The 16,882-nt window shown below is 39.2% G+C and overlaps 2 protein-coding genes across 2 annotated transcripts; one reads left to right on the forward strand and one right to left on the reverse strand.

Moving 5' to 3' along the window:
• The first annotated feature begins 7,179 nt into the window (after nucleotides 1-7,179).
• Nucleotides 7,180-10,030, forward strand: LOC121801591 (mitochondrial substrate carrier family protein B-like). The gene is made up of 7 exons (XM_042201112.1): nucleotides 7,180-7,610; nucleotides 7,878-8,054; nucleotides 8,147-8,296; nucleotides 8,641-8,742; nucleotides 8,838-8,908; nucleotides 8,992-9,059; nucleotides 9,409-10,030. Exons 1-7 carry the CDS (start codon nucleotides 7,434-7,436, stop codon nucleotides 9,645-9,647), a joined length of 984 nt encoding a protein of 327 aa, XP_042057046.1. The 5' UTR covers nucleotides 7,180-7,433; the 3' UTR covers nucleotides 9,648-10,030.
• A 1,983-nt stretch (nucleotides 10,031-12,013) lies between these two features.
• LOC121798596 lies at nucleotides 12,014-13,914 on the reverse strand. Its single transcript, XM_042197672.1, has 6 exons — nucleotides 13,772-13,914; nucleotides 13,641-13,688; nucleotides 13,507-13,564; nucleotides 13,306-13,434; nucleotides 12,535-12,702; nucleotides 12,014-12,426 (listed from the first exon to the last, which is right to left on the reverse strand). Exons 1-6 carry the CDS (start codon nucleotides 13,849-13,851, stop codon nucleotides 12,346-12,348), a joined length of 564 nt encoding a protein of 187 aa, XP_042053606.1. The 5' UTR covers nucleotides 13,852-13,914; the 3' UTR covers nucleotides 12,014-12,345.
• Nucleotides 13,915-16,882: the final 2,968 nt, after the last annotated feature.

Below are 16,882 nucleotides of genomic sequence, written 5' to 3' on the forward strand. Positions count from 1 at the left end.
CATCGGCCTTAAATTTCCTTTTAAGTACCCATTTGCAACCTAGAGATTTCACACCTTCAGGTAGATCTACCAACACCCAAGTGTGGTTTAGCAAAATTGAATCAATTTCGCTTTGAACAGCTTCTCTCCAATGTAGCCCGTCTTGGCCATCGAAGGCTACTTTTATAGATGTCGGTTCTTCATCTAACATTAAAGCAATGTAGTCAGGACCAAATATTTTTGGTGTTCTGACCCTACTACCACGTCTTAGTACTGTATCATTTGGATCAGGCCTTGCACGCTTGCGCGATTTAGGTTCCCCATCCGCTGATTTAGAACTAGTGGCTTCTTCTTCCACTGGTTTAGAACTAGTGCCTTCTTCTTCAATTCTTGTCTCAGAATTGGTTGAGACTTTTTCCTTGTCTTTGCAAGGAAATGTATTTTCGAGAAATACAGCATTCCTTGACTCAATTATTGTTTCTACTGTAATAGTCGATATTTCAGACTTGTGAACAACAAATCGATATGCACTACTGTTAAGTGCATATCCAATGAAGATACAATCAACTGTTTTAGGTTCAATTGTAACTTCTTTGAGCGGGGGAACCATTACTTTTGCCAAACCCCCCCCCCCCCCCCACTTTAAGGTATTTGTAAGATGGTTTCCTTCCTTTCCACGACTCATAAGGAGTGACGTCTTTACCTTTGCGTGGGATTTTGTTTAGGATAGAGTTGGCTGTCGATATAGCCTCCCCCCACATGTTCTGGGGCAATCCAGAACTAAGTAGCAGTGCATTCATCATTTCCTTTAGAGTTCAATTTTTGCGTTCTGCAACACCATTAGATTGTGGTGAATATGGAGCAGTTGTTTGGTGGTCAAAAAATTAAAAAGAACTACACCAACCAGCCTTGGGGTCGAGCCCAAGCACCGAGCCCCACGACCAGGACCAAAGAACAGTCCAAAGACCACCCAAAGACCAATTGCCAAGTCCAAGTCCACGGACACGGGCTCGGGCTCGGGCTCGAGGCTCGCGGGTCGAGGAATGTGGCTCGAGGTGGGGCTGGCGGCGGCGCGCATGTGTACGCGTGTGGGCTCTACAGCCCATCTTAGTCCACTAGAAGTATTACATGTAATAATCTCACTTATTAACTACTTGTTTAATAAGCTTCTAACTTTCAATGTGGGATACTTAATTAATCTCATGGCTTCTCTCATAGCTCATTTAATTAACTAGTAATTATTTCTCCCTCACGGGAATCGGATTTGAGAAAATGAATATACCACGGTCATCTACTCCGAACATAGATCGACGCTATATTATTTAATTTCACAAAATTAAATGTCTCGTTGGAAGTATTCTTGGTCAAAGTCCTTTGACCGCAACGATTCCAACAGTTCTACCCATCCTTGTAGCTCTCCTCATCATTTTCAGCGACCCTGCCTCCGCCGACCTCCCCGGCGGGTGGGAGCTCCACGTCGCCGACGCCGGAATCTCCTACATGCACACGGCGGTGACACGCTTCAACACCGTAGTCCTCCTCGACCGCACCCACATCGGCCCTCCCGCACCAAACCCCTCCCCCACACCACCTGCCTCCGCAACGACTGCACCGCCCATTCCCTCCTCCTCAACCCCAAAACCAACCTCCTCTGCCCCCTCACCATCCTCACCGACCCCTGGTGCTCCTCCGGCCAGTTCCTCCCCGACGGCACCCTCCTCCAGACCGGCGGAGACCTCGATGGTTTTCACAAAATTCGCCCCATGCGAACCGGATTCGGTGTGTGACTGGGAGTTACTGCAGGATGTCCAACTGCACCGGGTCCGGGGACGGAGGTACGCCACCAATCAGATTCTGCCAGATGGCTCCTTCATCATCATCAGAGGGAAGGCGGTCAGCAGCATCGAGTTTTTCCCGCCGCAGAAGGAGATCGGCCTTGTCGATTTCTCATTTTTCAACCAAGTTGAGGATAATCAGATGGATAACCTCTACCCCTACGTCCACTAGCTCCCAAACGGCCAATTGTTTATTTTCGCTAACAACAAAGCGGTGTCGTATGACTACTGTTAGAAAAGGAAAGATTGCAATTAGAATCAATTGTTAGGAAAGGAAAGATTGCAATTAGAATCAATGACTCCAATTAGATGATTGACATAATATTGTAATTAAGGACCTTACCATGTATAATGTCTCCTACACCCTATTTAAAGGGTCTCCTATACAATGGAATAATCATCTGATTCTAAACAACTATTCTCAACTATGTTTTCTACTACGTTTAACATGGTACCAGAGCAGGACTCAAAAAAATTTCGTCATCGTCCCTAAACCTTTCCCGACCCTTTAGCCAAAATCTGCAGAAAACATCCCAAACATGTCAGAAAACGATGAAAAAACAGGTCCATCCCAGTCGGATGAGATTGCTCGGCAAATTGCCGAGATGATGAGCCGAAGCCTCGCCATGATAACATCCAAACCAGAAACCACAGAAAACCCACCAGAAAAACCAGTTGTGTACAAAATTGATACACAACCTCTCCACATCGGAGGTAACAAGCTAAACGGAGACAACTACTCCAAATGGGCGGTACTAATGAAGACGGTCATAAGCGGCAGGGGAATGGTATCTCACGTAACCGGAGTGCCGCCTCCCTCGCCACGAACAGACCCAGCCTTCCCACAATGGCAACAAGTCGATCATTGCGTGTTCACAAGGCTTACACAACATATCGAACCACGGCTGGTGAGCTGAGTGTTAAAGCAACCAACGGTGTTGAAGCAACCAACGGCCAAGCACATATGGGATGCATTGGCGGTCACTTACGGGAGCGGAGGAGACAAACTCCAGATTTACGACCTGCACATCAAAGCCAGTATGGTGAAACAAGGAAGTCAATCATTGGAAGAAGTATGGAGTACCCTGCAAGATCTATGGATGTCGATAGATCAAAAACGAACGAATCCTATGAAGTACCGCGAAGACATGGAAATACACGACAATTGGATTCAAGAGCAGAGATTGTATACTTTCCTAACTGCCATTGACGGAAAATACGAATCAACTAAGAGGGAGATAGTCAAGATGGAACCACTTCCCTCGGTCGATCTTGCGTATAACCTGATCAAGCAAGAAGAAACACGATCTCAAGTATTGCAGTCAGGGACCGCGACCACGATGGATGGCATCGGGGCTGGACTCATCGTCCGAGGAGGGGCAAACCAGTCCAGCGGCGGCTCGAGGAGCGGCGGCAATCGAGGTGAAGGCTGCTGGAACCGGCGAAGTAACGACGAGGATAAATCGAAGCTGGTTTGTTCCTATTGCAAGAAGAAGAAACACACAAAGGATTCCTGCTTCGAATTGATCGGATTTCCCGATTGGTGGGAGGACAAACACGGCAATACCCCAATCGCACCACCACCTGCCCGCACACCCTGGAACCGCAACGGTTACGCGGTTGCAGCCGTCGGAGGAGATGGAGGAGGTTTCCCTTACGCGACCACCGAGGGTAACAGAGAAGTCGCTCAAACTCGGGGCGGCGATAGGGGAACCACTACAATCAGGGCTGCACAACCATGGACTCGCACCGGCACCGCCAATTTCGCCGGAGGGACAGTGATAACAGAATGGAATGGGGCGGAATTTGGAGGAGGGTCGACGGCGGGTGAAGGTAAGTTAGGGTTTGAGGGTACTTTTATTGAAGAACCCCAAACCCTCCGAAAATCACATTTTTTACCCCATGTCTCTGATAAATTACATTATGTACCCCACTTAATCACCAAAGAACCCTGAATTCTTATTTCTTCCAAATCTGACCCCAAATTATGTAATATCCCTGAAAGTGCCCAAATTGTGTGTAAAAATAGGTTTCAACCCCTAGAAAACTTTGGAATTGCGTGTAAAGTGTCTAGTGAATAAGAGAAAAACGATAGATGGATATTTGATTGTGGGGCAACAGATACCATAACTTATGATGCTTCAGATCTTACAGTGATTCATAAGCCTCAGAAATCTCATATTCAGACAGCTAATGGGGAGTTTACAAAAGTGGAAGGGGCGGGAATTTTGAAAATATCACCTAATCTTCAATTATCTAACTGTCTCTACATTCTTTCGATGTCTCACAAATTGTTGTCTATTAGTCATGTCACAAAGGAATTAAACTGCACCTTACTGATGCAACCACACTTTTGTCTATTGCAGGATATCTGAACCGGGGAAATAATTGGACGTGGCACTGAACGTGATGGATTGTACTATGTAGATGAGATGGCTCAAAAAGAGGTCGCTGTGCTAACTCATGGGTCTGCCGATAGGAAAGCTTGGCTTTGGCATCAGCGCTTGGGACATCCGTCTACCGGTTACTTAAAACTATTATTTCCAGATTTCGTTTCTAAACATGATGAGTATTGTGAAACCTGTTTTTTAGCCAAAAGCCACCGAACCTCTTATCCTTTAAATAATACTCGTGTTGATTTTCTGTTTTCCTTAATTCACTCTGATGTTTGGGGGCCCGCACCTTTTACTGGGGACAGGGTCTTAGATACTACTTAGTTTTTGTAGATGATTGCACCCGCATGACTTGGGTATACTTTATGAAGCAAAAATCTGAAGTTTATACACATTTTTCACATTTTTTAACCTTATCAAAACCCAGTACCAGCACTCTATAAAAATCCTGAGATCAGATAATGGGAGGGAATTTGTTATTTCTGCCATGAAACAGTTTTTTCAAGAAAATGGCCTAATTCATCAAACTAGTTGTGCCTATACTCTCGAACAAAATGGTGTAGCCGAAAGAAAAAACCATTCCCTCCTTGAAATAACCCGCTCCATGCTCATTGAATCAAAAGCTCCAAACCACTTCTGGCCCGAAGCTATTGCTACCTTAGCCTATCTTCTAAACAGGTTATCCACAAGTATCCTCAAACATCAAACACCGCTCCATGCCCTATCCTCCTTCACTAAAATTCCACCACCTTTAACTCTTGAACCGCGAGTTTTTGGGTGCTCCGTTTTTGTTCATACCCCAAAATATGAACGGACCAAACTCTCTCCTTGTGCAATTAAGTGTGTCTTCGTGGGATATGGGGTAAACCAAAAAGGGTATAGGTGCCTTGATCCTAAAACCAATCGGATGTTTGTCACAATGAATTGTAATTTCCTGGAAACCGAATACTTCTATACCCACCTTAGCAGTCAGGGGGAGAATAATAGTAGTCAGAACCTGCTAAGCTGGATATCAGCGCCAATGCCAACGCCAAGTCTTCCCGAAGTTGGCCTAAAAGAGGCAGCAGTAAGCGACCCCGCCGAGCAAGTCTCTGAAGTAGGACAGTCCGTTACTGAAGGTGACGCTCAACCAACTACTTCCCTGTTGAGGTTATCCAATGTAAGTATCGATAACTCTGCTCCTCAAGATTCATTTACTACTGTTGATGTAAGTGTAGAGAAAGAAGCAGCAGGCCCTGATATGGAAAACCCTGCTGAAGAAATTATTGAGGAAGAAGGAGTCGAAGGAATTGACCTCGACACGGGGGGTACATTCTTCCACACAGGGCGAACAGGGGAATCCCGCCAAAAAGATATACACCTGAGAGGACCAACAGGAAAGCTCGCTACTCCGTTGCTTGCTTAGTTACGAGTCATCTATCAAAAATGGCTCAAGCATTTGAGAAGGCACTCTATGAAGAGGAAGAGGTCCCACAGTCATGGGAAGAGGCTATGCAGTATAAGCACTGGAGAGAGGCAATGCAAAAAGAAATTGATGCACTGATCTGAAACAACACTTGGGAAACGTGTATCATACCTAAAGAGAAGCGACCTGTAGGGTGTCGATGGGTCTTCACTATCAAGAGGAGACCAGCTGGTTCAATTGAGAGATACAAGGCACGACTAGTCGCGAAGGGCTATACTCAGACATATGGGGTAGATTATTCTGAAACTTTCTCCCCACTAGCCAAGATGAACACAATTCGAGTCTTATTGTCAGTAGCGGCAAATAAAGATTGACCACTGCACCAATTCGATGTGACGGATGCCTTTCTTCATGATGAACTGAAGAAGGAAGAAGAGGTGTACATGGAGGCTCCACCAGGATTTGCAGCAGACTTCAAGGTAGGAGAAGGATGTAGGCTGAGGAAGACTCTATATGGTTTGAAACAATCTCCAAGAGTGTGATTTGGGAAGTTCGCCCGGGCGATGATTAGTTATGGATATAAACAGAGCAACTCTGATCATACTCTGTTTCTGAAAAGGAGAGGAGATAAAATTACTTGCTTAATCATATACGTCGACGACATGATTATCACAGGTGACGACTTGGAAGAGATTGAACACTTGAAGAGGAATTTGTTTTAGGAGTTTGAAATGAAGGACTTAGGGGATCTCAAGTTTTTTCTTGGGATCGAAGTGTTAAGATCACTTGGAGAAGCAAAAAACAGAAAGTGGTGTCACTATCTAGTGCTGAAGCAGAGTTTCGGGGTATCAAAAGTGGACTAACTGAGATAATGTGGTTAAGAAGATTGATGAAGGAACTTGGTCTCTCCCCTAGTAAGAAGTGCCGACTATACTGTGATAACAAGGCTGCCATAAGTATTTCGGAAAATAATTTAATAAAAAATATTTAATTGATTTAATTACTTTAAATAATTAATTTAATTAGGTGTTTTGTTGTTGATCTATATTATGAATGCAGTTAGATGTATGTATAAAACACTAAGAAGAAAGAAGAAAAAGAAGAGAAAAGAAAAAAGAGGAAACATAAACTAAGGAGAAAAAAGAAAGAAGAAATGAAGATAAAATACTAAAAAAAGAAGAAGAAACTAAAGAAGAAAATAAATAAATAAGAAAGAAAGAAAGAAAAGAAAATTCACATGTTTGGTACTCCTACTATTTAATTGAAATTTCAAAAAATAACAAAAAAATCACATGTTTGGTACCTAGAGTTATTTTATCACGAGGTACCAAAAACGATATAAAATTAAGATCAGGTGCTATTTAGTTCACCCAAAATAAAAACACCTGAAGGAGATTTGTTGAATAAAAGGAGTTCCAAAATGAAAAATTGAAAGAGCGTGTAAAGTTGGGAAAGGCAGATTGAGCATCTGGGTTAAATAATGATTTTAGGCCCAGCATCGATTTTTATAAGTCGGGCCCGGCCCAAAAATGCTTACTTTGTGCTTCCACACAAACGTTCAAACCACGCAAAACATATTCAAAGTAATATTCCGCGGAATCAAACCCAAACTAGGGTTTTTCCACAGGGTTTTACAGTATTTCACGCCCTTCTCATGATTCAGAGGTCTCCGCAACGAATAAGGAGTTCGATTGGCTTTGTCGCCGACAATCTGGAATCTGATCTTCCTTTGACACACTGAAGATTTTTCCGGAAGATCTGCGGCGGTGCAGTGGAAAATTACTAGGTGCATTTTTTTAATTTCTTTTTGTGCTGGAACTGATGGAAGCTAGGGTCGGGGTGGATGGCGCCAGGAAGTTTCTACACCAACAACCGCGGCCGCAGCAGTCGCAAATATCGCAGATTGGCACAATTCCGCAGCTCCTTGCCGGCGGAATCGCCGGAGCTTTCAGCAAGACCTGCACTGCTCCCCTAGCCCGCCTCACCATCCTGTTTCAGGTTAGTTACTTGTTTTCCATCCCTTACTCTTCATTTTGTTTTATTCCTGAGAAACATTGTAATCACAAAAGTAAATCGCCGATGGATGATGGTCCACAAATTTGTTAAAATGTTTCTAAAATGAAAATCTTTTGTTTTAGGTAAACTCTTTTCTGGTTAGGTCAATCCTTATTTCTTCATTATTTAGGTAGTTAGGTTAACAGTGTATACTTGAAGCTTGATTTTATGATGGTTGCTAACCAATTCCTTTTTGTAATTTCCTCATAGGTGCAAGGCATGCATTCGGATGTTGCTATAATGAGTAAGCCTTGCATATGGCGCGAGGCATTGCGCATAGTTAATGAAGAAGGTTTTAGAGCCTTCTGGAAAGGGAATTTAGTTACTATAGCTCATCGTCTTCCGTATTCTTCTGTCAACTTCTATTCTTATGAACAATACAAAAGAGTGAGTAAATTTATTAAAAGAGAATGTTGCATTTCTATAATGGATAAAGCTTTTTCACGCGTTGACAATAGATGTATTTTCTCTTCCCCCAGATTTTAAGATCAATACCGGGTCTTGAAGGTCAGGGAGAACATCCACAGGCAGATGCTTTTGTGCATTTTGTTGGTGGTGGCTTGGCAGGAATGACTGCTGCTTCTGCTACATATCCTTTAGATCTTGTCAGAACAAGGCTGGCAGCACAGGTAAGCTATTGCATTACTGAAATTGAAGGTAAAATAGGAAAAAGAACTGGAAAGAGGAGAAATATTTAATAGGTAAAAGAAATGAAGACTTGCATGACTTCACTTTAGACCTCAGATAACTACAAAATGTGTGACTTAATCTTGTTTAAGAGCTTGGTTTGCTGATGTTTTCTTTACTAATAGAGACCTGTCTTCTCATAATTATACCTTGAAGTACTTTAAAACTCTCTTTTGTTTGACATAGTGGTTGAAGCATTATGACCTCTAAACTGCAAATTTTCTCTCGTATGCCCATATTTTGAAATGTTAATGAATTAAAATTTTGCTTCTTTTGAAAATTGTAGAGGAATACCATATATTATCAAGGCATTAGGCATTCAATTCGTACCATCTGCCGAGACGAAGGATTTTTTGGCCTGTACAAAGGGCTAGGGGCAACATTATTGGTACCTTTCTTTCCTTGCATTATGTCTTGTGTTCTATAGCTTTCAAACTATCTGTAGAAATTTTGATTTCATTTAATTTATTCTTTTGGCTGCAGGGAGTTGGGCCCAGTATAGCAATAAGCTTTTCGGTTTATGAGAGTTTGAGATCTTCCTGGCTTTCTCGCAGGTAAGGGTAACTAATTTTACTTTGATTTTGGGCATCCTTTCTTCGTATATAAATGGGCTAAAGTATTCTTTATTTTTAACTAGGCCTGATGATTCTACTGTATTGGTGAGCCTTGCTTGTGGTAGTCTTTCTGGCATTGCATCATCAACAGGTGGGCAGCTTATAATGGTGATCAAGTTATTTATTACGACTAGAAACATTTCTATTTTAATGCTAGTTTTTTGGCATGCAAAATGATTGCCACAGCCTGCTGGATGTGCTGTCTTGTTATCCGAAAAACTAGTTGCCTTTAGGACTGGAGTAATAATTGTGTATCACATATTCAAATTTGAAGCGATGCTACAGAATAGTTTTTAAGCAAGGAAAGAAACCCTCGTGTTCAACACCAGTTAACTTTGTGCAAGAATTAGGGCGTGGAATTTCTAAGTGTTCAGCTTGAGCAATTGTCCGAATCTGAAGGTGAAGAAGTCACTGACCTGATATACTCTTTTTGGCTGCAGTGACATTTCCTTTGGACCTCGTAAGGCGAAGAATGCAATTGGAAGGTGCTGCTGGTCGAGCCCGAGTATACAAAACTGGATTGTTTGGAACTTTGAAACACATAATCCGTTCTGAAGGCCTCGGCGGCATGTATAGAGGGATAATGCCTGAATACTACAAGGTTGTTCCAGGAGTCGGCATTGTTTTCATGACATATGAAGCATTGAAGAAGCTTCTAGCACAAGGGCCTTTCAGTTAGGTCGAGCGCGTACTGATTTGGTTATCAATGTCCTAAACCCTTGTCCCTAAGGGCAACGCGAGGGCCAGTTTTGATTTAAATTGTAAGAAATGTTACTAAATATAGGTAGATAGCTCTCATTTATAGCGGTAAATTGTGTTGCTGCCAAGGACGACGATGTCTGAGTGTAAAGTCTACAGATATTGTTGATTTAGCAATCGATGCATTTCCATAGTGTTTAGGTCTTCTATCTCATTGATGATTTAGGTCATCGGTAGGTTTAGCTATAATTTTTTTCAGATGTCATCACACAGATAGTTTCATGTGAACTGAGCTCTTCAGCTCTGTTGCTTTGTATTATTGCTTGTGAGATAATTTAATTCATTACATTTATTTAATTGTTATACTATTATTCAATTTCTTCCGTGAAATTCATGAGAAGTTCATGGATGTATTCTGTCCCATTTGTAGTTGAGTTCTGTTAGATTACTGCAAGCCGTTTACGATTGTATAATAAGCTTTTGCCACTATCGTATTTTTTATAAAGTTTTTACTAATAAGATCGCACTTTGAAAATAGAGACCACATTTGTCCCTTAAAAATAAACCAACTATATTTATGAAAAAAAAAATTCTCTCTAATAGGAAGGGTTTCATTCTTCACTAATAATACTTCATTTCTTTTTGTATGTCTCTTACTTTAATTCATTACATTTATTTAATTGTTATACTATCATTCAATTTCTTCCGTGAAATTCATGAGAAGATCATGGATGTATTCAGTCCCATTTGTTGTTGAGCTCTGTTAGATTACTGCGAGCTGTTTACGATTGTATAATAAGTTTTTGGCACGATCATTTCTTTGGTAGAGTTTTTACTATTATTCACTTATAAGACCACATTTGTCCCTTAAAAATAGGCCAATTGTATTTATAGAAAAAAATTTCCAAAAAATTAGGGTGGGTCTCATTCTTATACTTCATTTCTATTTATGTCTCTCTTATTTACCAATCGTGCATTAAAACCTTTGCTGTTTCAAATATTGTCTATTTTTTAGGGATGGAGGGAGTCGTATTTTTTCTCTTTCTGCACACTTTCAGATAAAACATGAATCTTTGCCACTACAATCTAAAAATATAGATCGAATCACAGAATACCATTATATTAAAAATAAAACTTGTCTCCCGTTTAGTTTTCTTCCACAGTACTTTTTTTGGTTAGGATAATAAACAATATCAAGTCTTGTATTATTCCCTTTTTTGGGTAGCAAGAACATTTCTTCACCATTTTTAGCACCTTTGTTGCTTTACACAAGATCGAAATGCAACAAGAATGTTGTTTTGGTGGAGCAGCATGCAAATCATCAACCTAATGAAAATGGAATAAGCTTCCACATATTCCCTTCTGAAGCTGAGAATTTTGAATTTTCTAATCACAATTCGACTTTGATGTGAAAGTCCGATTTGTATCCTTCTATCAAATGTTGATGTGTGTCTGTGACCTGATCGAGTTGCATCAGATTCTGCAATTAACTTTGGCCCTCTAAAGATGACAACACTTGTTTGATACACAAGGCTTTTTCGCATCAAAACAGAAATGGAGATGGAAGGGCTTATTGTGATGGCGATCTCTAGCTGACAACGAAAGATGAGAGAGGTGTTGAGCGTCTGAGGGTGCAACATGTTCAAACAAATCCTCCTCTGTAGCCATAGGCAGAGTCGATTTCCTGTGGTGGTTACGTTACAAGTGTGCAAAGTATGAGGAAATCATTGAGCAAGTTTTGATTCTTGAAATGCTTCCAAAATTCTACACACTCTTGATTTTCTTCGTCATTGAAGCTAAAGTTCGAAGAAGCATCCTAGTGCAAATTAACATGTGTAAGCGATCGACACTCAGAAAATAGAAACTCAAGAAGCTTGTCGATTACTTAACCACCTCGGTTTTAAGCCGTGATAAGAAGTGTGGCCATTTCTTGAGAAAGCAGTCAAGGATGAATATCGCTGTCTGAATAAAGGAAAGGTTCCCTTGTGTGTGATTGGTGATGAGAGAACAGAATCCAACATGATTAAGGTGACAGAACCTTATCACTTCTTATTTTAATAATCCTAAATTTCTTTGCATCGTATCAGTTATCACACCCCTGTCCAAGTTCAATATCATGCGGAGCTCTATATATATTCCTCTCGCCATGCATACAATTCATTATTTGCATGAAACCTACTCTCAAATCTCTTCACTACTGATGGAATTTTGTGTGTGAGGATCAGGTAATCTGCATCCTGAGGTTTGGATGATCTCTCATCTCATCTAGCCCTCGGGTTGTAGATTACCCCGTCCTCGCATCCACCAAAACACACCACAAATGCCTCACATATTTATTCTTTGAGGTAACACAATTATTTCTCACATTTCATGGTGCAAGTTGATATGTCTGAGGTGATAATCTGAATGAAGTTACATGTTGACAAAGCTAATTTCATAGCATAAACTATCTTTACATTCAAATAGATCATGCTACTGGTTTTAGTCAGTTACATATACTGAATAAATACCATTACTAGGGTTACCTGTTGAGGAATTCAAATGCAATCAAGATTATTAGTCCTTTTAGCTTCAGACTCCGTTTTATACTTCCATTAATTTGATCACGTTCTTCTCCATCTCTCCGCCATCAGGCGCTAGAGAAGAACATCAGCTGATGAAGGAAGGCCCTCCTAACTTTATGCTTCCTCTTCAGTGCTATTGATCTTGTTGTTAGTTAGGGCTTCTTTTATTAGTTGATTGATAGCATTTCCTTTAGCCTGCATGTGTTACAAGATTATTACTAAAGGGATCTGAAAGAAAACACAGTTGAAGGAGACTCGAGCAATTAGAAATAGACATAAGTTCTCAGATCAATGGCTACTCACCTTTACTCCAATGGCGATTGCTGTTTTCACCTTTATCAGCTCGCCTAATCTTAAAGAACCTTCTTTTCTATCTCTTACAGAGATAAGTGGAACATTTCTTGAAGCGGCCAATGCTGGTAGATGCTTTGTCAAGGTTCGAGGATTGCAGTCTGACGCTACCAATATCACCTACATTCATTCCACAAGACGAAGAGTAGCTAATGATGCTAGTGAAACATGAAATCCATCAAGAGAATTCTTTCGAAATCGAAGACATGAATAACAGAAGAAGAATACTTCTTCCATATACATGACTATTAGTAAATCATAAAACTTGAGGCCTACACAGATGAGAATACGATGAAAGTTGAACGCGAGCTGTTTAAATTCCTAAAGGATAATTTATCATCTAACATTTTGTAAGACAGTCTAGCAGCCGGTTTAGGCCATCTGAGTCGAAAAGTGAAACACACCATGTCTAAAGTTTTCTCCAATAAAATCCAGCTAAAACTTATAGAAGCAATCTTAAACAAGCAAACACACCAGTCTTCATCTATATAACAAGATTAAAGCATCGTGTTTACCCTTCTCCGATACATCCCAGCACAAATAACAAAATTGTGCAAGCTATTCTCAAACACGTTTTTTAAACCTCTTTATCCCTCTCGAAGGTACCTACTATTTACGCGATAACTCTGAACCACATAAATCAAATCAAAGCAAGCATAATTAACTATGAAACAAACACTCTTCCTACAAGAGACAAAGTAGAGATTTTACAGAGCAACCAACCTGAAAGTAGCCACACCTGGCTTCACCATCATCCACATTCTTCCCAACCGGGGATTTTTCATCTCCACGATTAGGAGGCATTCGCTCAAGTCCTCGCGTGACTTCATTCACCCCCACAGCAAATTGTTGCTGATAAACCCAAAATTGTGTAACAAATCAATCTCCTTACCTTTCATAATGGAAAAGGGACGAAAAACTGACCTTAATCCAAATCTTAAGAGGCAGAGTTTCGTCTACGATTCTAGCCGATTCGATCTCCCTGATCAAACAAACAAAACAGCTTGCCATAAAGCAATACAATCAATCGAAAAATAGGACGCATTAGAATTTGGTACCTCTGCACCGATTTGAGGAAACGAGCAAGGGTTTCACCTTCAAAACAACTGCAAGTATTCAATTAACAAAGTTTAGCAAAGAAACAAAAACGCCAATTAGGGAAAGACGAAAAAAGAAGGGTGTAGTATACAGTTGGGGCGGGAGAGGAAGAGTATTTTGAATGGTCAGCGACGGCGCCGGCGCTCCGGGGATTCTCTTTTTGCTTCGCATGCTGAAAATAACTTATGCATATACCGCCCTAGTCTTATTTCAATTTTTAAGGCACAAAATATATGATTAGTATCAAGTAATTACAAAATTATTACTATGACTTTTAATTCTAACTAATAAAGTAAGATAAACAGGGAAAAATATGGGGAATACTAATGTTAAAGAATGTAAAATCCACATTATATGGACCATAAATATTATTCCCTCCTTCCGACGAAAAATAATTTTATATATAAATGAGAAATTCATCAAATAGCTGAAGGGAAGGAAAAATAAATAAAGTAGGAAAGAAATTAGCAAAATATGGATAAAGTATGATATTTTTTTTTGTGAGACTATTTTTTTAACACCAAAAAATGAGACTATTTTTTATAGATAAAAAGTACATTATTAATTTTAATATTATAAGTAAATAGTAAATAAAACAATGTATAAAGATCATATATTTTTCAAGAGTTTTCTAAATTAGAATTGCATAATTTTAAAGGAAAATAGTTGTAATTATTTTAATGAATATTTTAAATTTTTATACTTTATGAATTACTCTTATAAAATGCCACGCACGCGTAGACCTGCCCACGGTTCATGAACCGGCGGTTTCGATTCGGAACCGCCGGTTCCGGATTAGGGAAATATGAAACCGGAACCGAACCGCGAGGCTGTTTCACGGTTCCGGTTTCGGTTCTAAAACCGGCGGTTTCGGTTTCGGTTCCGAATCGCCGGTTTTCGGACGGTTCGTAGCGGTTTAGGTTCGGTTTCGCGATTTTTTTCCTTAAATTTTTTTTGCCATAGTTTGAAATTATAAAATAAATTGGAATAAGGAAATGATAGTTTAAATTGAATTAAGACGAGTAAGGTGAAAATGATATCAAATTTACAATTTACATATACAAATTACAATATGATAAAATTTATAAACAAATTACGATGTGATATAATTTACAAACAAATTACAAAGTGATATAAATAGGGGGAAATGAGATCCAACTTGAATTTAAAATTAGCATTTAAATATATATATATAAATAAATAAATAAATGAAATGGTGTTTTGTGCAATCAATTTTGAATAGTGCAGTCATCACCCACCCACCGCCAACCAATCAATTTTGAAGACTCAACTAATCAATTTTGAAGACTACAAATTCATTAACCAATGTTAATTAGAGTATTATGCTTTATTTAAAGTAATCAATTTTTCTAAGTTTTATTAAACAATGTTCAATAAATATTTATTAATAATGATCCATACTCCATAGACTCCATATGTAAAAAATTGTGTTAATTAATAAAATCTGAAATAGTATTATAAAGTTATTACCATAATCAATGGTTCATACTCCATGTACTCCATCTTGTAATCTAGTCTATTTTTTTATTATCTTTTCTCTTATGTTTACCAAATTACCATCCAATTTTACCAAATAGTAGTATTATAAAGTTATTTTAGCTACAAAATTTTGTCTCACATTATTGTTTCCACATATATTACCAAATCCAAAAATGAAAGTTACTTATAAAAGTATAAAATTCAAAAACCGAATCATTCAACAATGTTTTATTTAATGTAGTATAGTTTTAATATAAGGATTAGCTATGTTTAAATTTATCATTGCATTGGCAGTTTGGAACCGTGAAACCGTCGGCTAACCAACGGTTCCGGCGGTTCAGTCGCGGTTTCGGTTCGAAAAATTTGGAACCTGAACCGAACCACGGTTCTAAAATTCACGGTTTCGGTTTGGGATATTTCTCGCGGTTTCGGTTCGGAACCGTAACCGGCGGTTACAGTTTCGGTTTTAATCACCGGTTCGGTAAACCTTGGGCTGCTCTACCCACGCGTGTGTATTGCTATTATTTAATTAATACTAATATGGAGTATTTATTCCAAATAAATTAATTGAAAAATTAATGATATCGTTGCTGGTGTAACACTAATTCTTGATGAAATTGCATCATTAGAAAGGCAAAACTTTTATGCCAGGGATGATTATCAAATCCTCCGTTGGCATATTCTTTTAGGAAAAATATTGAACATCAGTGATTAGACATTTAAGCAGTGAGAGTTCATAGTTATATCAACTCATCATTTAGAATATGTCTGATTTCTGTGACCCAAGTGAACCTTAATACCGAAAGTAAAGGGAATATGTGAGTACTATTTGCTTTTGTGCTAAAGAGAATAAACAAGATTCCTTTCTTGGTATCTCAAGAGCAAATGGAACATTATAAGTTTATCTAACTTGATTTAAAACATTAAAAATTTGCAACTTTTACTTGAAAAGACTGGTTCTCGTAAATCTTTTTGTAGGCAACTTGTAGCAATATAGGATACATTCTATCTTACTATAATTTTATTTGCCATATCTTAGTGACTTTCCTGATATAATTAAAAGGCTAAGGCTGTAAGTAGTATAGTGGAGGAGTCCAAAATAAATAACTATAACTACCTTTCTTTCACCATAGGTGAGGCGTATTCCTTTTCAGGTTGTTTCACTATAAGTGAGACATTTTCCTTTGGCAAAAAAACAACACTCCCTCTCTCTTACTTTATCCACTCTCTTACTTTTTCTCTTTATTTTTTTCTCACTCCTACTTTATTTATTTTCATTTAATCTCTAAGACCATTCACAATAGGCGCCCAGCGACCGCCCAGCCGAGCGCCGGCGCTGGGGGTTCGCTGGGCGGTCTATTGCAGTCGCCCAGCGGACGATTGGAGAGAGAAACCGCGCAGCGCTGGGCGGTTTCGTGGCGCTGGGCGATCCGCTCGGCGCTATTGCAGCGCCCGGATCGCCCAGCGCGATTTTTTTTTTAAAATTCGAATTTTTGAAATTCGAATTTTAAAAAAAAATCAAATATAAAAAAATATTATTTATTTATAAAAATTGTTTTCTATATATTAAAATCAATTTTTATAAATAAATTTATACTAGAAATTCGTTATAGCCCATATATATTTAATGGGCTTGCGAATTTATGAAACTCATTCTTGGTTGTCTCTCTTTTATAGAGACATCCTTGAATGTTTTATGTTC

The sequence above is a fragment of the Salvia splendens genome, chromosome 4 (assembly GCF_004379255.2).
Source record: "Salvia splendens isolate huo1 chromosome 4, SspV2, whole genome shotgun sequence".
Lineage (NCBI taxonomy): Eukaryota > Viridiplantae > Streptophyta > Magnoliopsida > Lamiales > Lamiaceae > Salvia > Salvia splendens.